General features: G+C 31.3%; 1 protein-coding gene across 1 annotated transcript; it reads left to right on the forward strand.

The window, feature by feature from the left end:
* The first annotated feature begins 5,996 nt into the window (after window positions 1–5,996).
* LOC111711715 (putative surface cell antigen sca2) lies at window positions 5,997–21,501 on the forward strand. The gene is made up of 12 exons (XM_023486135.1): window positions 5,997–6,199; window positions 10,830–10,874; window positions 11,938–12,277; window positions 14,743–14,787; window positions 14,947–15,093; window positions 15,666–15,701; window positions 15,892–15,935; window positions 16,107–16,132; window positions 18,685–18,779; window positions 19,062–19,112; window positions 19,328–19,510; window positions 19,580–21,501. The coding sequence occupies exons 1-12, from the start codon at window positions 6,094–6,096 to the stop codon at window positions 19,638–19,640; spliced, it is 1,179 nt and encodes a 392-aa protein (XP_023341903.1). The 5' UTR covers window positions 5,997–6,093; the 3' UTR covers window positions 19,641–21,501.
* The last annotated feature ends 1,828 nt before the right edge of the window (window positions 21,502–23,329 follow it).

Genomic DNA, 23,329 nt, shown 5'->3' on the forward strand with positions numbered 1-23,329 from the left:
GCCTGTAAAGAATTTTAAGATTTCTTTTGATTAAAACTAAAGTTGTTAGATTTTAAAGGTTGAACTATGTGTTTTTAAAAAATATTCTCAGATTACCTATACATTTTAAGAAATAATTACAAATTTGTTTTTTATAAAATCCAGAAATGTGTAGACCGAAAAAGGGTTAGAGTCTTTTATAGACCCTATGAAATTTGCAACAATTTTCAAAAATGAATCGACATAAAAGTGTCGCAACGACTTAACCTTTACTTTTACCTCGCTAGATCATTTAAATGTTTTTGTATTACTAAATTAAAAAGAATGGAGCTCTTGCTTTTATTTTTCAGTTTTAAAGGAACCGTAAAGGAAAAATGAAAGGGGGTATAGGCTGAAAGCTAATTACTTTAGCTCTCGATCGCGACCCATGAAAGTTATATCTGATGTTCCTTTCATTTTTAAGTAAGAGCTAAAATTACTGTCCGTCTATCGCATGTCAAAGTCTGTCTAGAATTGCAAGGCATATTTAATTAGGAAAATTTTGTAACTCAAACTATCTTTACTCAGGCACCAGCTTGCAGAGAGTTTTCAAATATAAGTTTTTAAAATGCAGTTATTTTTTTAAAGCTTTTAAAAAAATGCTCATTTAACCTTCATCCCCTTCCAGCATAAAAAAAACAAATGTTTTAGTTAATAGAAGTGAATGGTTAGGTATGGTAGCTGAACTCATAGGGCAGTATGCAGAAAAAAATATCAGGCTTCATTTGATATTTTCTCAACCTGTTTATAACCAACAAAAGAATTAGTCTTTGCCACAAAGATATAGGGGTTAGATATTTGAACTTGTATTCAAGACTCAATTCTTTAGCTAAAAGTAAAGTATTATTAAGCTTTTTGTCCTGGTTATCAAATAATCTTAAAAAAATGGAATCTTGAGAAAAAGCCTCTTTGTGAAAATGTTCGGTCTTTTATAGAACAAAAAATGTAGGTATCAATTGAATCAGACAAGGTTTAACAGTTACAATTGTGAATCGGATACGCCCCTCTACAATGGAGGTTCATTTGAACTTGAACAGATCCGTTAATAAACATTTACTTAGTTACTTACAGTAAGCTTGCTGTAACCCCCTTTCTCAATTATAAATCATATAAATTGTAAGATTGTTAATTAATAATTTTATTTGAATTAAAAACTGTCGGTTTTGACAGAAAATGCCAGAAAAGAATTAAATAAAATCATAAAACATTTGAAATTTGTTGAAATACTGATATGGCTACAAATAAATTCTCTAGTGGAATCGTATGTTGTTTTTTAAAGGTTACATAATTTTTCAATCGTAAGAAATGTATAAAGAAATATTTTTAAAATTTTTTACAAACATCAACTATTGAGAAATGTACATTGCACGTATTGCTTAGTTAAAAGTAAAATAGAAATTATAATGTTTGCCTCAAACTCAACATCAGAACAGAGCTATAGTGAAACTTTGAAGTGAACTTGAAACTGAGTTTGAGTTTACAATTAAATACTACTTCCAAACCTCAACATACAGAATACAACAATGGTTAATTTAAATTTCAATTAATAAAAAGTGCAAAGGTATTTTCATTCAGCAAGATGTATCTTTAGACACCAATTCTGACAAGTACTTCCAATATAAGTTTAACTAAAATCTTAGATCCTAGATCGTGAAGCTAATGAGAACAAAGTTTAAGTTTCTTATATGCAACCTGAGCTGAAAACTTTCAAATGGTGGATATCGAGATCAATGCTTTAGACTCTCTCTTTTTGCTAATCTCAAGACTAATTTAGTCTTTAGATTAATTTCTATAGATTAACTGGTCTTTAATTTCCCCTATTTGTAGTGTCATATCAATTATGATCCAATTGAAAGAACGTTAGTTTTAGATTAATGTTTATTCGGACTAATGTTCAAAATTACTATAATCCTGTAATGTGATAAGTATGTTTTTTAATAAGTTCATATTAACATGAGTTAATTTATATTTGTTTAATTGCTCTAAAAGCAGACTTGTGAACAGCTAACTTTAGTTCAATCGGGATCAAATTGATATATCATCGTATTCATGTATTTGTAAGCTAACGTATCTTTATTACATGCAAGGTAAGGTAATTTCATAAGAAAATTTTGTACTCAGATTACACCAAATGTGTTAAATCACAACGAACTCAGTTTCGGTGGCTGTACTAGAGTATGCTGGTTGCTTGTCGACAAAGGCAACTGAAACTGGATTTGAACCGAAAAATGAAATTGAACCCAGTATTTTAAGATAGGGAATAAAAGCATAAACAAACAGACAGACAAGGGAAATATAGTGAAATGATCTACGTTAAAAAGAATTAAGCCCCCTCCCTCTAACATGCTTCTTTGCATGGTCTGTTCTCCCCACAATGTTTATGTCTAAACTTTAGATATTGTTTCAACATTAGCCTACTTAGATTGTTTGTAAACAGACTGCTAAGCCAGTTTTAAGCCACCGAAACCAAGTTCATTGTGTATTCCAGATTTTTTTTTACATTAGATAAATTATCTTAAGGCCCATACTTGATTACATGTACACTGCTAGAAACTCATTGCGGAAATTCACACAGAAAGTGCGATCTATCGCATTGTCCCCATACCGTTGCGATCTATCGCACATAATGTTATTTAATCTCATGTGAGATGGAAAGTAAATTCTGTGCGAAGTATCTCACATCTTGATTGTAAATCTCACACACAGTCCAGCCCGTGTGCGCTACATCGCACACACAGTGAGGGGGCTGTGTAATTTTGTGCGGTTGTTCTCACCTCCAGGACTGCATGTGAGTTATACCGCACAGGGGCCCTGCTCCTGTGCGTTGGCACGCACAGGGGCCTGGCTCCTGTGAATGATAGCTCACAAGGGCAGGGCTCAAATAACATACAGTAAATCTAAAAATTCATTGAAATACTCCATACTTAATAACATGAAATACCATGCATTTGATATTTAATTTAAAATATAAGTATAATTAAATTGTGATTTGAAACTCAAATAAATAATATAAAATGAGATGCAGTGGTAGGCGATAATATCAGCACAGGATGTGATGAATGTTAAACCTCAGGCACAAAGTGTTAATTACTAGAAATATATTTCGCACAGGATGTTAGGGCTACCTTGCAAACATACCTGTGCGAAATAACTCACATGATTATAGTCCGAGTTAAGATCATGTTACCCTAGGCTCACAGGACACTTAGAACAAAAGAGTGTGAGCAGTTTCTCACAAAAAATGCGATAGATTGCACATCATGTTAATTGCACGGCTGAAATCAATATGCACTTTTTGCAGCTAGTGAGAAATGTGATATCCAACAAGAGCGGAATAATAATTAAAATTTATAGTTTCCACAGTGGATATTCAGATTAACCGATCAGGATTAAGGGTATCCAATTCTTAAGTTCTCAGCTCTTATGGTTTAACTCTTTAATATTCGTTACATTTCCAGCCAACCCTTAATAAACAATTTTACAAAAATCATAATCCAGTTTTTTGATGAAAAATGCCAAATTTCAAAATTATTTCGGAAAAAGCCTTTTAATTAGAAATATCTAAGTATGGGATTTAAGCTGAAAATTTCTGTCTTTTAAAGTAAGCTGGCATTCTTTAAAAGTAGAATGTCCAGTGTCCACAATATATTACAATTGAAATGAAAATTCATTCAAATATTAGATTTAAGTTCCATTGAACTTTGAAATAAAGTTAACATAGAATCAAGTAAAATGGTCTGAACAGTGAACATTCTAGCGAAAATCCTTATCTTTTTCAGATGAAATAATAAAGATCAATCATATCTTGATCCCAAAATATTGGTCTTGATCTTATACTCTTAATCTTAATCTTAATCTTAATACTAATCATAAGCTAAATATTAATCTTAATCGTAATAACAAACTTAATCTTATTCTTGATCCTATTTTAAAATTGATCTTAGCTTAATTTAAACTTAATCTTGATATAAATTTAACCTTTATGTTGACCTTAAGATTAATCTTGATCTAAATCATAATCTTAATCTTGATCTTGATCTGAATATCCTAAGGATCAAGGTTAATATATTATGAATCAACAATTGTTAGACTGTGTGCCAACTAAAGAGTTTTGGAAAGGTCTCAGATTTAGCTTTCAGAATATAAATCATCCTGGCATACACAGAAGGTAGAAATACAGGGAGTTGACATACAGGGAGTAAAAATACAGAATGCTGAAATACAAGGAGTAAAAAACAGTGAGAAGAAATATAGAAAGTAGAAATACAGGGAGGTGAAATACAGGGAGTAGAAATACATGGATTATAAATACTTGGAGTAGAAATACAGGGAGTAGAAACACTGGGAGTATAAATACACTAAGTATAAATACAGGGAGTAGAAATATAGGGATTCTAAATACAGGGAGTAGAAAAAAGGGAGTAGAAATACAGGAGTAATATACGGAGAGTAGAAATACAGGGAGTAGAAATACAGCAAGTAGACATACAGGGAGTAGAAATACGGGGAGTAGACAGGGAGTATAGTTAAAATACATATAGCTGATAAAGAAATAATGACAAGGTTTTGATCATCTTTTCCAAATGTATAAATTCAACAAATTCTTCATCGTGAGGAAATTTCAAATTTTTTGACAAGAAAATTTATGTCAACATTTATTTTATGCTCTTCGCTCACTATACACATATATATATATATATATATACTAGCCCTAGAGGGCGCTTCGCACCCATCTTCTAAATTAATTGTGAACATGTTCTCTTTGTGTACATCGTAAAACAAAACAAAAATAATTTTCGGACTTTCACAAAAAATTTCGTGGATTTTCAAAATTTTCAAAGATTTAATGAAGATCGAATTTTGATGGAGACAAATATTTGAAATTTTGATCATTCACAAACCTTCCCTGGGGTCCCTAGATGTCCCACAAAAAAATGGGCCAAATCGGTTCAGCCGTTTCGACGTTTATTGGATACAAACAAACAAACGAACAAACAGACAGACAAGCCAAATTTATATATAGATATAAATATATATAATATGGAACCTATAGACAAGCAAGCGTGGGTAAACGGTGGGAGTAACTATGACTATTAATTATTATTTATCAATCCCGGGCACTCTTAGTTTAAATCATAAAATAGCTATACCATAACCTCAATAACCAAGTATTCAAATTTGAGAAAAACCTCAAAAAAGTAAACGCTTAGCAGCTAGGGCTGCAAGCTTTTAAAAAACATACGTCTTTCATATTTCTTCATTCGTCCTTTTTCTTCCTTCCTTCCTCACCCATTCTTCCTTTTTCCTTTTTACCGCTTTCATTTGTCTTTTTTCCTAATTATCACTTCGTTGTTTCCATTTTCATTCTTCCTTGTTTCCTACTTTTTCCCTTTTTCCTTTTTCGTTCTTTCTTCTTTCCTCCTTCTTTTTTCATTCTTTCTCCTTCCTCCTTTTTTCCTTTTTCATTCTTCCTTCTTCCCTCTTTCTTCCTTCTTTCTTTTTTCTTACCTCATCATTCTTTACTCTTTCTTCCTTCTTTCCTCTTTCTTCCTTCTTTCTTTCTTCTTTCCTCTTCCTTCTTTACTCTTTCTTCCCTCTTTCCTCTTTCTTCCTCCTTCTTTACTCTTTCTTGCTCAATATTTCTTCTTTCCTCTTCCATTATACCTTCTTTGATTTTTCTTCCATCTTTACTCTTTCTTCCTCCTTCTTTACTCTTTCTTCCTTCATCATTACACGTTTTTTTCTACTTTTCTCTTTCCTCATCCTTTTTTACTCTTTCTTCCTCCTTCTTTACTCGTTTGTTTCTACTTTTACTCTTTCTTTCTCATTCTTTACTCGTTTTTTCTACTTTACTCTTTCTTTATCCTACTTTACTCTAACATCCTCCTTCTTTACTCGTTTCTTTTTACTCTTTACTCTTTCTTCCTCCTTCTTTACTCTTTCTTCCTCATTCTTTGCTCGTTTTTTTTTACTTTGTTCTTTCTTCCTCCTATTTTACTTTCCACTTTTGATTACTTGGTTTTTGAGGTTATGGTAATTCTCTTCTCATAAAAAATCATAAATAAGTTTCTATCAATGCTGAATTTTTTAATGACTACTTTCAACTTTGCAGGTAAAATGTCAGATATGAAACTGGAAAGAAGACTTCTTCGGAAACAGCAAACCCTTGACTCAGCATTAGGCAAAAATATAGTAAATTTTAAATTTGATCTAAAAATTAATTATTTCGCTGAAAATATTAAATATTATCAATAATGTTGGCATAAATTATGAATTACAGTTTAATTATTTTACAACAAACTGAGTTGAATCCTTGTTCAATGTTCATTGAGTTTGGAGAAAACGGAGCAAAAAGTGTTGGCTCAATTAACAAAAAAGCATGGGAATTCAGTGACGATTTCGATATCGTCTTTTTTATGAATTAGCATTGTAATACCTAATTTCAAAAGCCATAATATTATTATGTCTGCTAGAGTTTATTTTATGAAAAGGGTAAAAGACTGTGAATATGTGTCTATAATGTCTCCACGAAATGAACAGTGAAGAAGGACAAGTTTACTCTGTTTGTATACTGCAATTTTCTGTTTTTACTAAGTACAACCGTATGCAGTCAGAACATAAACAAACAATATGTGAACTTAGCAGACGAAACACTTACAGATTACAGCTTTCTCAGGAGGTATCACTTTACTAAATCAAAAAATTATTTGAAAAGATGACATCGAATTCGTCACTGAATTCCCATGTTTATTGGGACATCCTGTGCATGGTGTAAAGGTACGGTTGTAAATCGGACATGGCACTTTTAATATCTAGACACCAGGGGTCAATATAATTCCCAAAAAAGCTTAATTTCTCGATCCCAAAATAATTTTTTGCCCCCATTTAAAAAAAAATGCCCCCAATTTTTTTAAAAATTATCATTTAAAAAAATTTGCCCCCATTTCTTTCAAATTTGTCAATCCCAAATGGGATTGAAAAAGGAATTATATTGACCCCCCTGCTAGACATACATTATTTTACACGACAGTCTTTTAAGTATAAATTAAGATTTTTCTGATATACAGAAAAACGTTTGTATGGGGAAAAATGGGTTCTTAACTTTTTCAAAAAAGTTGTAATCAGTTAATCCTTCAATTATAGTTCTCTGAAAGTGTATAAAATGTTAATGGATCTTAAAGTTGTCTGAAATTGAAAAAAATCACAAAAATGTATGAATTATACTTTAACTAGTCTTCCTCCATTAGAATTTGTTTTATTGTAATTAGGGTTGGTAATCGTTTTTGAAAACGATCGTTTAACGATCGTTTTTTGCTTCGTTAAACGATCATTTTTAAAAACGATACGTTTTTTATAACGATCGTTTAAAAAACGACAGTTTTTAAAAAACGAACTTTTTAAAAAAACGATCGTTTTTAAAAACGATCGTTTCGTTTTTCGATTTTCCTCGACGTTTTCTTAACGAAACGATCGTTTTTTTCAAAAATCAAAACGTTACCAACCCTAATTGTAATCAATAATTATCCAGCTACATCAAAATTATAACTGGTAGATATAAGAGCATAAAAATGTATAAATCATAAAGCTTAGTAGGAGGGGTGGGAGAGTTATCCCCCTCCTGAGCCCTTTCTCCCCCTTATGAAGGTTTTTGTCAACTTTTAAAAAGTTTTCTCTTTTATCTAATCAGCAGAGAGGGTGTACTCTACACTTTATTACACAACTTTGGAAATAGAATAAATGTTTGGACAAGAGATAACGCGGCGCGTACGTACATTTGTCAGAAAGTTCTTCTTTTATGGATCAGTCAACCCGTTAAAGGGACTGTTAAGGAAAAATGAGAGGGGATATAGACTGAAACCTAACAATTTTAAGTATTGATCGAGACCTACACGATCATGCTTTCTGATGTTTCTGTCGCGAGAAATTGATATAAAACTGTTTTAAAGTTTTACCAAAACTTAAATATATGAGAGTTGGTATAAGAAACAAATCAGATTCAGCAAAAACACAACCTTATACCCTTTTTCATTTGCCTTAACAGTCTCTTTAATGAGATTTCTAAGTCGTTTGTTTGGACGAAACCTGAACAAAAAAAACAATCGTTTTTTACTGAACGAACGATTTTTTTAAACGAACTTCTGAAAAAAAATTTGGTTTTTTACAAAACCAATGATTTTATTAAACAAACGATTTTACTGCATGAACAATCTCACTGGACAGACGATCTAATAAAACGATCTTTCAGTTAGAAAACTAACAAAATGGATGGAGAATAAACGGTATTACTGAAAATTAATAATCTAATTTTTCTGAAGGACTGAATAAAAAAGTAGTTAACAAATGATGAACGAACGAATAAAAAAACGAACGCGCTCATGTCTACTATTATTTTCATTTAACAACATAAAATGAAACAGTTGAACTACTACAGACTAGGGTGCACTGTGATTTTGCCAGGCTACATTTGTTGCATAATACGTGTTGGGTCGAATCTTCAGTTGGGTAGTCCAAACTGAACAATATAACTGAATGCAAGTACAGTACATGTTGTACGACGGAGGGAACCCCCGGACGCCATAAGCCTCTGCTATAAAGACACAAGCCTCCCAGATTTGCTAGGCAGACCGAGCCTCCACTATGCAGACCAAGCCTCAACGCTATGCAGACTGTGCCTCCGTTATTAGGGAGGGAACCCCTGGACGCCATGAGCCTCTGCTATGCAGACATCGAGCCTCCCAGTTTTGCTAGGCAGACCGAGTCTCCACTATGCAGACAAACCCTACGCTATGCAGACCATGCCTCTGCTATGCAGTAAACGAGCCTCCATCATACAGCACAGCCTTTTTTAAATCTTGGTTTTTATGAGTGATGAAAACTTTTAACAATTTTTTTTGACGTAGTGGCATAAGAATTTTACTAAAGATTAGAGTTGTTCATTGGTTGTCATGATTAGAAACATATATGGACTCATAAAGCGGTTTATAAGATTGATATTAAAACTTTAAACATTTCTTTCGCAGAAAGGAAGCTATTTGGAGAAATATTTCTGGAGTAAACTTGGTTCGTTTTGTTGTAATCTTTGATTTAAACAATACCTTTTGTTGAAAAATGTTGAAATTTAAATAATAAATACAAATTTTTTAAATTCAATTTGAACTTCAAAAAAAGAATTGCTTAAATCAAAGATTATAAAAGATAAAATAAAAGTTATTTGTTTAGATTTACCAATAATGTTAAATGTACAAGCTAAATCAAATGTCGTCAGTTATACTTATCAAAACTATATGATCGCCACAGGCTATTTGGACTAAATTGCGATTTTTCCCCCTGAAAATATCTGAAAAAATTCAGTAAAAAAGGAGAAACAGAGCCTTTATTTCCATTTCTGGTTTTAAAGTACCCTTTTTAAGGACTTTTCATAAAAGGTCGAAAAAATTCCACCTTTTACTCCAAAACCCTGGGAGCAACTTCAAAATCCTGGGAGCCCTTCAAAACCCTGGGAGCAATTAAAAAACCCTGAGTCGGTGAACCACTTGAACCAATTTACAACAGAAGTGGTTCAACTCATCTGCGAAATTCAACTACTTCGTGCAATTCATTAAATCAGGTTTCTGAGTAATTTAAACATATTACATATACTGTTTACTATTAATAAATATATTATTCTAATTCTTGATTATTATTTTGATATGAATAGCTAAATATCATCTGTACATAACAGATGAGGAATTCATGGATAGGGGCATTATGGTTTCTATTATTTTGTTAGCAATTCATAATTTATCAATTGATAAATATTTAGAATATGCTAAATATAGGTTGTCAGACGAAGAATAGTAGTTTTTAGACGATTTAACGTTGACAATAAATTTGTATCATTCCTTTAAACAGCAAGAACAATTTTTAGAAACCTTTTTATTACGTTATGACGCTTTGTCAATGAAAAAGAAAATGTTAAAGAAAAAAGACATCTTTTTAAAAGGTATTTTATTTTTTTTTAGTCTTAATTTTACATCTGTGTACCTTAATACATCTTTGACTATTTAAACCAGTAAAATTTATAGTTTCAAATTTCAAAGGTTGCTTAGGTATCTTAATAAGAAAATTTGTAATATGTTAATTTATAATAACTTTATAATACTTTATAACATATAACAAATACCCTGAAATCATAACTTTTGTGTTGTAAACATAGATAAATAAATAAACATAGATAGCATATGTGCGCAAAATCACCAAGAATTGTACAGTCCGCGAACTCATACTTCTAGGGGTCAAAGTGTACTTCAATGATAAGCGGGGTGGTTTGGTATTTTAATGAATTTCATAAAAGAGTGTAAAATAACTCTGGGAATGGAACTATTTGAACAACAATATTTCACTGAGCAATATATCATATTGACGAGATCTGAAGAGGGACATGAGAAGGACTAAACTAACTTAAATTTCTCTCTACAGAACTCATGTACACCACAAGTACTCAATGACATAAGTACTGCCAATGTTCACAACTGACCTAGGTAATTTATATAATAGGAATATCTTTAAAAATCTCTGTACATTTATATCTTTCAAGATGAAAAATGTCGTCTTATGCGCAATCTATCTTTATGGTTGTAAATCTTGCGATAAAGGATTGATCTATGAATTAATCTAATTCCTCCTTGATATCCCGTGACAACATTGAATATCAAAATTAAGCCTTCAAGATAAACAAAATCCACCCAAAAGTTCCGTACTCTGTACAATTTAAGATTTTGATCTAATAATGAAAATATTAAAATTTTTACAACTTATGATATTTTTTGAAGACGATACTTTGAGTAGAAAAAAATCAAGAGCCATTTCAGAAACAGGTAAAACGACTAATATAGTTTTTCTTAGAAATTAATAACATTTTATTATAACTTCATAACAAAATGTTAGTTACAAAAAAATGTTAATATCAGCTAATTATTATTCAGTTCATAACTTTCATAAAATGTTAGTGCACTCAAATGTTTTTATTAGTTTGATATAACAAACATAAGTTAAGTTTTTTGTAATATTCAGACTGCAAATTTATGTTTTTTGGGGGCTTTTTAAAAAATTTGCTGACATTTTTGGGAGGGAACTTATGTATGGTAGTTGGGTTGAGCTGAGAAGGCCAGCCTCTGGGGCAGGGAGGTCATCTTCAATAACTTGTGGGAGTTACAGAGGCTATTTTTTTGTTGTAAAATTTCACAGGCAATAATATTAATAGAAACTTTAAAACACCAGGTAATCCAGCTATTTTATATATACTTAAAAAAGGAATAGATGTGTCAAAACAGAACCTTAAAAATAACAAACAGTTTTTTTTCCAGGCCAGATCTAATTTAGCAAAATATCTGTAAAATTTGCATTTCTGGATATCTTTTGATCACTTGCAAATTGCAAGTAGTGGAGTGCAGTTTTAATATTGAACAGTAAAGGTTGAAACCCGGGGAAATTTCTTAGAAAATTGAAAATAAATCTTTTTTTTTCTTTTCTTGTTAACTTCTTGTTACCATAAAGGTTTCAAAGAGAGCGTTCCCGAAAAATATGTTACCACTGGCAGCTAGTTGCTTTACTGGGGAGTTGATTAGTTTTGTGGTTGGGACTCTAACTGGGACAGTTTTGAACCACCTGGAAATAGTTTTTTTAAAGTGTAAATCTAGGTCTTAGGTCTTTATTTAAACCACTTTGAAATTGGTTGAGCTAATGTTTGACTCAATAAAAATAAATCTTAAACCTCTTATAGTAATATTTTGGACCACCTGCAAGCCAAAAAGTTTGTTTTACTACATAGAAGTAAGAACAAGTTTTGAAAATTGCACCACTTAAAATTAACAATCAGACGCTTAGGAAACTTTTGTTTTCAAAAATCCGAAGGTTAACAAATAAAATTAATTTATGTAGGTAGTTCAGTTGAGCTGAGAAGGTCAGCCTCTGGGGCAGGGAGGTCATCTTCAGTAAGAGAGGATTCTGATAGGTCATCCTTAAAAAGAGAGGATGTAGGGAGGTCATCTTCAACTAGAGAGGATTCTGGGAGGTCATCTTTAACAAGAGAGGATGTAGTTAGGTCATCTTCAACAAGAGAGGATGCAGGTCGGTCATTTTCAACAAGAGATGATTCTGGAAGGTCATCTTCTACAAAAGAAGAGATAAGTAAGTCATCCTCTTCTAAAGAGGTTTCAGGGAGGTCATCTTCAACAAGGGAAGGAAGATCAACTAGGGATGATACAGGACATCAAACCAGGTAGAGAAATCATTTTCATTTAAGAAACCCAATTCCAACAGTTTTATTCATTCAAAAAATTTAGAGATTCTTATTTTAATACGCTATGAAAGATGTAATAATAACTAGAATGAATAATTAGAAAACCCCATGAGAAAGTATTTTTAAGAGAGACTTACGTAGACATTACGTGGACATTGAAGACACAAAAACTGTGGTGTGGAAACAAATTCACAGTTTCCCAAGAGTAAAAAAAAACATTGTGTGGAATGGTGAAATCTATAGATATGTACATGATCCCTGACATTTAAACAATATCCAATATTTAGTATCTTTTTTAATATAAGATTTACATGAAACATCAAAATTTTTGTTTAACTCTACATAAGCAATTTAAGCAAGGAATTGCATGATTAAAACCTTCAGAGAGAATCTTTTAATATCTTTATATTTTTAATTAGGAAAATTTAACTCAAACAATTTCTATTTTTAAAACAGTATTTTATTAACTTTACAGGCATTTAACAAATTTTTTCAAAATTGAATTTGAATTTATTTTTTGAACAAAATGTGATTTGTTCTATAAAACAAGCATAAAATAAAATCAATTTACTGATTGTTTTTTCATTGTGAATCCCTTACTTCAATTCAGAACTGTAATTGTATTGCAGTTTTTTTCTATTATCATTAGGGTTTCCAATGCAATTGCAGCCATGTTATTTACGCGCAATTCCACACAATTCCACACAATACGAGAACGGTTGCTCGCAATTCCGCACAGTTGCCTGCAACGGAATTCCCATTGGAAACCATAATTATCATCATAAATGACTGTATTCGGGAAGACAGATTGATAGGTGATATGTAAAACTTTTAAATGTGTTCCTTTTGCATTCAACATTGATAGCTTGAATTTTCATTTTTTATACTCCTTAGCCTTTATGTTGAAATATTTGATGTAAAGGTTTTTCAAAATATCAATAAATATTTAATAAAGTTTTGGATTTTACATCGGTTAAAAGAGAAGAGGAGGGGGAATGTCTCGAGTTAAAAGGGTAAAAGGAAGTAAAAGTAGAACTACACAAGGTTCCATTTTAACAGAACATTTAGGATATTAACAGAAAATCCTTTGACAAACTGAAAGAATCGTTATCCCATCCCAGAGGGGGAAGGGGGTTGGACCAGATTACACCCCCCCCCCCTATGTGGGATTTTAACCATAACTTAAAAACTGATAAACTCGAGAACTTTAGCTTCATAATTGGAAACAAATTTAGCAATAACAAAAATTTAGGGAACGTTTAAAAATCCGGTCAGTTATTAGCCCTTGAAAATAGATATAAAAGGTCTAATATCTGTAAAAATAAAGAAAATTATATATTTTTCCTTTTCCATTGTACCATTTAAAAAAAAATCTCCCTTGCACTCTAATTATTAAAGTGAGAGGCCTTGAAAAGACTGACATTTATCATTTTCATTTTCGTATCTCAAATATAATTAGAGTTTCCACGAAATGGCTAAATCTTTTGTGCAAAATTTTTCGTGCCAATTTTTTTTTGTGAACTTTTGAGCTATTTTTGTGCATGAAACGCAATGAGTTTTGCGCTATTTTTTTGCACAATTTGCTCAAAACCGGAAATATTTTTTGCGAAAGTTGCGCATAAAACAAAATTTTAGTTTTGCGGAATTTTTGGCGCAATTTGCGCAAAACCGCAAGTTTTACGCAAAATGTAACTTTTTAGGCAAATTGTCAAAAATTGATATTCTAAGCTTAGAATTAAACAACTGAAGATTTATTCCATACATAAAAAAATATTAACATACGAGTATGATAACGATTATATTACACTCAATTGGTTACTTCCAGTTACAAAAAGTTTAAATTAAGGGACCAAAATTAATAAAATAGAAATTAGAGAGTGTGCAATATTTTAATCCTATTAAATAATTTTAAGTGACCCTTAAAAGCTTTGCCTTATCAAGTATGAACTATATTCTTAAATTTGTTTAATCAAATTTCTGAAATTTTTTTAATCTCATATAAAATAATGCAAGAAAGTAACCAATGCCTGAAGAATTCACTTTTAGGAAATATGCATGTCCAAAACTAAAATTGTCGAGAAAATTGTGAGATCTGAAGTCTTCATAACTGTCATTGGTCAATTATGTAAAAGTGCCCAATACGAAGACATTCCAAAACAAGATTTTTCCAGAATTGAATTCTAAGAAACACACACCGTCACCAACCCTTTGATTTTTACGAAATTGTGGAATTGCGCAAAACTCTAGTTGCGGAATTGCGCAAAACTTGAGTTTCGCATTATATTTAGGGTATCTATTCGTAAAACTTTTACACAATTTTTGCGGAACGAAAAGCAAAATTTTTCTTTCTTTGCGCATCAGTTTTGCACGAAAAAACAACAATTTGCGCAATCATTCGCAAAAGTCATTTCGTGCAAAATTACCCTATAATTTATCTATCTAAGGGAAGAGGAGGTACAGGAAGTGGCAGATTTTTTAACAAATCTCAGGAACTTGCTCATTTCTTGTTTTCATTGTAAAATCATTATGTTCATTTATGAATTTTTCATCAATTATAATAGATTTATTATTTCATTAATTTATTTGCCATTGAGTTTTAAATTCGTTTATTACAAATATTAGAAAAAATGAATTTGAATTTGAATTAGAGTTGATGAGAACGGTATAAGCTGTAGAACAGGTAGCATAAAATACACCAGCAGCAACAGCAAGAGCAGCATTAAGAGAAGCAGTAGCAGCAAACAAAGCAGTGTAACATCTGAAGATGCTGCTCACAAACAAAGAGCACAAATAAGGCAACTTTTAAAAGAAGATTATTAATTGGAAGCAATTCTGAATTTCAGTAGTTCTATTTACATCTGTCAGACAGACCCTTCCTACACAAGACTGCACCGTAAGAAGGAACCCAACATTTGTTTGTACTATTAAACATGCAAAAAGCATTTTGAAATTAGAAACATTTTGTTTAAAATGACAAACAGAATGTTAAAAAGCATATGTAAAATATTCCCAACACTCTGTTCGTAATTTTAGCAAAATCGTACTCATTTCAAAATGGCTTAATTTGTTGATGTTATTTCTAAAAAAAAAAATTTCCATAGTTATTTCTAAAAATTTCGAAAAAAACATATGCCTTATCTCTCAATATAATTTAAACTTTTCTTCTCAAAATTCATCTGGAATTTTGTCTTAAAAAGTTGAAGAGTACTATATATACAGGGCTATAAAATAGGAATGATACCCCCCCACCCCTTCTTAATAAGGTGTTGTCTTGATGGCAACTTTCTTCTTTTCATGAATTTTAGATTTCTTATACATTGGCCCGATTATCTGATTAATTAAAATTTATTTTAAATGTTTTTGCCAGAAAGTTCCCAAGTGATGAGTCTGAGCGGTCAATAAGGAAATTGGAAAATTTGGATTTATTCTAATTTTCTAAATTTTAAGAATTCAGTATAATTTTTTGTGGCAGATATTTTGAATTAAGTTTTAACAAACATACAATATTGTAACAGACATTTCTCAAAAGACTTAAAAATATTTTTAAATTTAGGATGTCTTCAATTCAATTTTTTAAAAATATTTCCAACTAGACAAAAGACAGAAAGACAAATGAGTTTGGATGTTTCGATTTTAGGTGGGCTATTAAAAAAATTACAGTTTTTTTCTAATTAGCAGTAGCTTAGAAAAATTACTTTAAAATTAAATTATGATTTCCGAAAAAACATAAACATAAATTTCAACTTTTCAATTTGTTGAAAACCTTAAAATTCTTTAATATTTATTATTTTTTTTTTATTTTACGAAGGTGGAGCCAGAGTGAAAGACCCCCAGGTAGTTAACTAAATTCAAAACTTTTTAAAAAATGTTTCATCTTTGAATTTAAAAGTTTTTTATCTTTGAAATGAATAATATGTACCTACCTTGTTTTTTCCTCCAGAAGTGAATTTGTTCCAACAAAATATATTTTAAAAATTATATTACTTTGATGTCCTGTAGTTTAAAAGTTTTATAAAATTTGAAATTTAGTTATTCAAAATTTCTTTCAATCCTGAAACGGTGCTAAAGGGAGTGTTCGCGAAAAATGAAAGGGGGTATAGGCTTAATGCGATAAAAAAGCGCTTTTGATCGCTACTAATCTTACTTCTATCTGTTGCGTCTATAAGGAGAAAATTGTTAAAAAGGTCTCATACCGAATAACTTAGCGCCCATACAAATTCAGAAAATTGCAACATACGACTTAGACCGTAAAAAATCAATTTAATTTCAAACAAATCATTCAGATATTACAACCTGTAGTCATTGATTATCTTTCGCCACATTTATATATAGTTTATATTTTAAAATATTTTTTAACTATTTTGTTTTGAATTTGATTTGTTTGAAATTAAATTGATTTTTGGAAAGCCTATGACAAAAGGAAACGGATTGCACAAGTTTTGCGAAAAAAATTGCAAATTTTTGCAAACAACCTGTCAAAGGAAATTTGCACATTTTTAGTTTTTCTTGATTAAAAATCAGGTTTTTTTTAAATTTTGCAAATATTTTTGCATATTTGAAATGGCATGGTCAAGGGCTTTTCAAAAATGTATAATTTTTCATTTTTTGGACAAATTTTTTTTTGCAAACATTTTTACTATAAAACTGGATTTTGCGATAAAAAATTCAATTTTCGCAAATTTGCATTTTTTTTTGCAGATTCTAAAAGTAGAGCACAAGAGCTTTCTAATGACGTATCATTTGTCATATTTGGTCATAAAACATGGGATTTAGAGGGGGGGGTCAAATTGACCCCCCCCAGCGTATCCTGGTTTTCAAGTACCCCAGCAGGGATAGGGTTAACTACCATACACCACGGGTCACCCCCTTTAAGTAAACTTGTAGGTTGTCATGTATGTATAATTAATTTCCACACAATTAAATACTGAAAAATTGTAAATTGTATTTTAACCAGAGACTCTGAAAGGAATTTAAATCATCAAACTTCAAGAACACCTTGAATCTGCCTGACCAATTTTGTTGCAGAAAACGTGTCGGGTCAACTGCATACTATGTATACTAGACACGCTGACTATTATCCTTGTATTGGTTTGGATCATGCAATTTGAAATGAATTATCATTTGACCCCGTGAAATATCAATTTGTTCTCACCTGGTCAAGCATATTTCTTAAAAATATTTGCAATAACCCGTTTTTTATTTGTTTTGGATTCTTGCAAACCAACGCGACGAAACTTCGTCTTTAAATAAAACTAAAAGGACGCTGAGAAAGGTGTCTGCACACATAGGGAGGGAAAACCAAGCGGCCCTGAACCCCGTGCTCAATTAGCTAGCCTCCTTCTTAACTACAGTACCAAAGGCCGGGGTACTAAGTCAAAAAAATAGGAATAACAAAGAGCTAATATTTCTGATACTAATCCGGTTTTGTATCCACTCCATTTAGCGATCGGAGCCCTTTCTGTTCCCCCTGAGCAGAATTGAGTTGAATAGCAACCATCCTTGTACAGGAAAGTAAAAATATGTGGTTTATAGCAGGGAAGCTATTGCTTCCCCGCGCCTGCAAAAAGAAACTAACTTGAAGTGCAGAAGTGGTGACTAAGCACATGCAAGTAGACAGAATGTTCAGGGCTGATGCAGCAATTACAATTAAGCAAAACAAAACAAAAACAGAAAGAGGGGGGCATCCTCACAATAAAAAGGGGGATCGTGCACTGTCTTATAATGGCGCAAAGACAGCGACTCATAAATATTCTTTCAACTGTATGTTATTAAAGAAACTTGTTTCAATCAGTGTTTGAAAAAAAACTTGAAATTCCTGTAATGAATGAAGAATGTCAATAAATGATGATCAACAAGTAGAAAGTTTTAATGAGATGAAAGTTCAAAGTTTGTAAAGTTAGTTGGAAAAATATCCTTGTTTTTCAGTACTCCGGTTCTAGGTGGAAAAGTATAACTTTAAAACAACTGTAGACTTGATTTACGATGTTTTCGTGAGTGGAATATCAAGGTTCATGAAGGTACCCTTCAAATTAACCAGTATCTGATCCTTTACTTTTCTCGCAGACTATACCATGAAACTGGAGTGTAAACTGTTTGTGTACAGTCAATGGTTTGTACAAGGCGACTACGCCTTGACTTAAAATCAAAGAAATACGTGTAAAATCTTTCAAAATCAACGAACAAAAATAGAAAAATCCACTATTTAAATGGATTGAACTTTTAGCCACTTAGGTTTTAAAGTTCTTACACATAATGGAAGTGAGCAAAAACATTATACGTATCATGTAACCCAATATCTAAAGATAAATTAGCGACAACTTCACCAGTTTAGCCCAATTTTAGAATACTGTTCTAAAGTGTATATTGCAGTGAATTTGTATTGACAGGGTGAGAGAAGTGAAGAAAGAAAGAGTCGGTGGCAGATTGTCAGAGAACGAAGACGATCTGATGGTTCATCTCTCAAAAGCATGTTCAGACTGGGGTAAGAATAAAAGACGACAATTATCGATATATTAAAATAATTTTTCAGAGTTTCAAGAAATTTTACATCTAAAAAGTCGTAATGGTATTCTTAAAAAATGTACTGAGCAAAATATAAAAAAGTATCCTTAATTGTTTTTCTCTCATAAATTTCACAGGTTTCCACACTTTTTAACTTGTAAGAAAAAACTACAGCTTTATCTTTCCATAGTTTCTCAGAAATTTTATAAATTTTAAAGGACCGGATGATTTGAAATTATATTTACAGTGCATTTTATTCTAGACGGGGTAGAAGAATATCAGAACCTGCTGCAGACACAGTTTCAACGCAAAGGGAAATTTCAAATGAAAATTCTCAAAGAAATTTTTTTGCCTATGGAGCTTGCAAAAAATAAGTCAGCAATTTTTAGCGATTAATTAAATTAAAAGTGTCCACTCTGGATTTTATCATTTCGTTGTTGAGCTATTTTATTGTTTCTTACAATTCCCCTTTTTCTTTGATGCTAAATAACGCATATAGATCCTATTTTATCATTGAACTCTTGTTAGTCCACGAAAAATTCAAATGAAAACAATCTCATCCCTGCTTAATTCCTCAACATCTACAATTCTTAATGTGAGCAGCCATCTTGAATCGTCAGCTGATTCTGACGTATTTACCACTGAGAGCTCGCCAAACATGATGAATGCGCCAAACAATTCTACTGTCCAGTGTTTTTGTGGTGATATTAGGTAAGATTTTATATAAATACAAAAAAAGTGTTATTATTATTACTGCAAAACTGATATTTTTCATTTTAGCTGTCCATTCTGCAATCTTCTTCTAAACCTGGAGCTTACTGACCCAACTCTATTGCAATAGAAATAAAATTAATTTTAAAACATTCTAAAACTCTGTTGATAGATGTGAACGTTGGTTGAAATGTATTTTGAGCCTGAAACTTAAGACTGTTGTTATCATTACATCATTGATAAAACTGGGTTTTAATTAAAGTTAAGACGGACATACGGTAGATGTCATAATTATTAATGTTGGGTTCCTTTGGCATTCTCGGTTTCAAAACAGGGTTTTGTTTATCTCTAAAGTTGTTGTCCCTGATATTCTGTTGACTGGGCTAACTGCATTTTTTATGTTTCTATTCTAATAAAAACCAGATATCTAATCCTGGTTGCAATTGTAATTCTTTTACCGGCCAAAGTTGATGTAATGTGAACGAGTTAAATGGTAAAATTTATATTTGATGTTATATAATCATGTAGCTGTCTAACATAAATTTATTGATGTATACTCAATGTATTTTCTTGTAAAATCAGTATTAAGAAATGTGAGGACACATTTTGAAAGAACAAATTCTAGAGGGACAAATACAGTAAAAAAAGATTGACAGAATTTTAATCTTTGATCTTTAGCTTGTCCTAACTACAACAATTTCCTCCTAAGCTTGTATTAGCTACGACACTTGGTCCAAAGCAACATATTCAGCGTGCACCTGTCCTACACACAACGCATTTTAGTCTGTCCTAAAGATTAACACTTTAGCCTGTCCTACAGATGAACTTTGCCCTTCAGTCTGTCCTAGATGCACCACTTTGCCCTTCAGCCTGTCCTAGATGCACCACTTTGCCCTTCAGTCGGTCCTAGATGCACCACTTTGCCCCTTAACCTGACTTTTAACCGCAACAAAAACGATCAAACAAAATTATCAAACATTATATTTTCAATTGGCTCAGAATAAATTTTCTTTTGTGTTTTATTTTAAGCTGAACCATCATACATTAATATTTTGTATTTTGTGTTTGAAAATAAGTACTAAAAAAAAAATCACCCCCTCAACCGATCAGCTTCCCCAGATATGAGGCTTTCGATCATCAGTGGTTCTCCTCAGTTTGTTCTTTCTGAATTGTGTTCTATATATTGCCCTTCAATAGCAATTGACTTTAACAACATGAATAAGACCCGTCCAAAATCAAACTTAAATATCCTTAATAATTAATTTGACTTTATTGGACCATTTGTTACAAAAGAGCAATATTTTTAGTGAATTTAAAAGTAAAAAGTAAAATGTTTTGTGTAATTTAGTGAAAAAAAAACAAATTTTTTGTATTATTTTACAAGGGTTATATTGCCAAGATTAAAAAAGCATCACAAAATTCATGTATTTTTCTATATAAGATTACTTTTGATATTTCTTTATTAAAGATCTATTCCTTCTAAATCAAAAGAATGTTGGAAAAAATCCGAAAACCAAGTTGATAAGCATTTCTATTGTAATTGGTTTCATCTTGCGACTGACAAATGAAATCTTTTTTCAGAAAAAAAATAATAAAAATTAGAAAAGAAGTAATAAGGACTATATGCACTATTTCAAGTGATCATCATAATTATGTACTGACATTTCCGATTCACAACGGTACCCTTTACATCTTTACATGATCAACAATGAGGAAAAAATGTCGTTTTCATAGCTAAGAAAGTTTAAAGTATCTGTTGTCGTAGTGACTCTTGTAGTGAAGAGAATATCGAATTTCTCAAGGATACCGTTTTAAATTGGACATGTAGCTCATGGAGGGACACTTGAAATTATGTTTAAGTACCTTTAAAGATATCTTAAACGTATTTGTACAAAGTACATTAATGTCATTAAATAAATGTTTTATGTACAATTTGGAACTGTTTAAAGCATTGATATTCTTCTAATAGAATTGTTAAATTCGGAAATAAATGTTAGACCACAAACTATCGATTAAAAATTATATTTTTTGTTTAAAATTCTTTTAAAATCTCTGAAAGCTGCATATGAATATCCAAGTGAACACGAAGATTCAAATGTTGCAAGGTTTCATTCAAAAAAGAGTTTTGCCGGTTACTTCTTTACGAATAAAGCTAAACACAAGTTCGTTAAAGTTCTATATATGTCTCTGCAATACAACAAATAAAGTATAATTGACTCTTTAAATACTTTTCCAAGATAAGTGTTGGCCATGTCGTGACTCGGGTGTATAAAGGCGCCATCTGAAGGGTGTGGAAAAAAACACTTCAGACTTAATTATTACCCAACCATAATTAAATTACTATTGCAGTGTCTATAGAATGGTTAAAAAAAATCGGATTTGGTCGATTCTTCTGTAAATAAATTATCTTTATAACTTGGGGATGGAACTGAAAAAATGAACTGATCGGGTCCAAAATTGTATATACCGGAAGGTAAATTCGAGTGGTTAAAGGGAGTGTTCGCGAAAAATGAAAGGGGGTATAGGCTTAATGCGATAAAAAAGCGCTTTTGATCGCCACTAATCTTACTTCTATCTGTTGCGTCTATAAGGAGAAAATTGTTAAAGACGTCTCATACCGAATAACATGGCGTCCATACAAATCGAGAAAATTGCAACATACGACTTAGACCGTAAAAAAATCAATTTAATTTCAAACAAATCATTCAGATATTACAACCTATAGTCATTGATTATCTTTCACCATATTTATATATAGTTGATTTTTCATAATATGTTTTAATTGTTATGATCTGAGAGTTACTTATAAAAACGTTTATTCCTGTTTCGAGGATTTTTGGTAATGAAGACGACATTTTCATATTTTCCAGGAATGTTCGGAAACAAGTTGTAAGCTAAATATTATTTTAAAAAACAAGTATGAAATATTAAATATATACAAATGTGGCGAAAGATAATCGATGACTATACGTTGTAATATCTGAATGATTTGTTTGATATTAATTTGATTTTTTTACGGTCTAAGTCGTATGTTCCAACTTCCTCAATTTGTATGGGCGCTACGCTCTTCGGTATAAGACGTCTTTATCAATTTTCTCCTTATAGACGCAACAGATAGAAGTAAGATCAGTAGCGATCAAAAGCGCTTTTTTATCGCATTAAGCCTATACCCCCTTTCATTTTTCGCGAACACTCCCTTTAAAGATGAACAAAAAATGTCAAACAAGTTTAAGTGCCCTTAAAGCGTTTAAATTATTATTTGTCTAACCTACCATAAATAATATATTTTGTTTAATTTCTAGATTTTTCTCTTATATTACTTTTTAGAGGTCAAAATCTATCACATCATTAGAAACTGATCTTGCAAAATTAAAAGTAATCTCCCAAACATTCTAAATCGACTGTACAAAAAATCAAGTTGGAACTTTTTTAAGACTTTCAGAAAAAAAGTTCCAAAATGTAGTAAACACAAAACAAAAAATTATTTAAAACTATTGTTCCAAAAAACATGGGTGTTAAAGGTTAAATCGTCTTTGGGGATCTAATACTATATGATTTTATAGAATACACGAGGTCGTTTGTGCCAAATGTTCACTTTGCACATTTTGAACTATAGGGTAACTTTGGAGAACAAAAATATCGCTGAGATCAAATTCATCAAAATCGATCAGTCTCAATGTTTATTGAGGCACCCTGCATTTCAACCAATTTAAAGAAAAGAGTTCAGGAAAACAATAGAATAAAATAATTAAAGATTAAAATTGTGTAAATTTATAAATATTTTTATTTTGAACACCATGTAACTTGAAATCTTAGTTT

This window comes from Eurytemora carolleeae, unplaced genomic scaffold, assembly GCF_000591075.1.
Source record: "Eurytemora carolleeae unplaced genomic scaffold, Eaff_2.0 scaffold1199, whole genome shotgun sequence".
NCBI classification, from domain to species: Eukaryota; Metazoa; Arthropoda; class Copepoda; order Calanoida; family Temoridae; genus Eurytemora; species Eurytemora carolleeae.

Bases quoted from the DNA above. Each gene is read 5' to 3' on its own strand.
- LOC111711715 (XM_023486135.1), top strand. From the start codon at position 6,094: ATGCTGAATTTTTTAATGACTACTTTCAACTTTGCAGGTAAAATGTCA. The intron at 12,278-14,742 runs GTAGAGAAATCA...TATCTATCTAAG, and splicing joins GATACAGGACATCAAACCAG to GGAAGAGGAGGTACAGGAAG. The intron at 15,936-16,106 runs GTGGGCTATTAA...TATTTTACGAAG, and splicing joins TTTGGATGTTTCGATTTTAG to GTGGAGCCAGAGTGAAAGAC.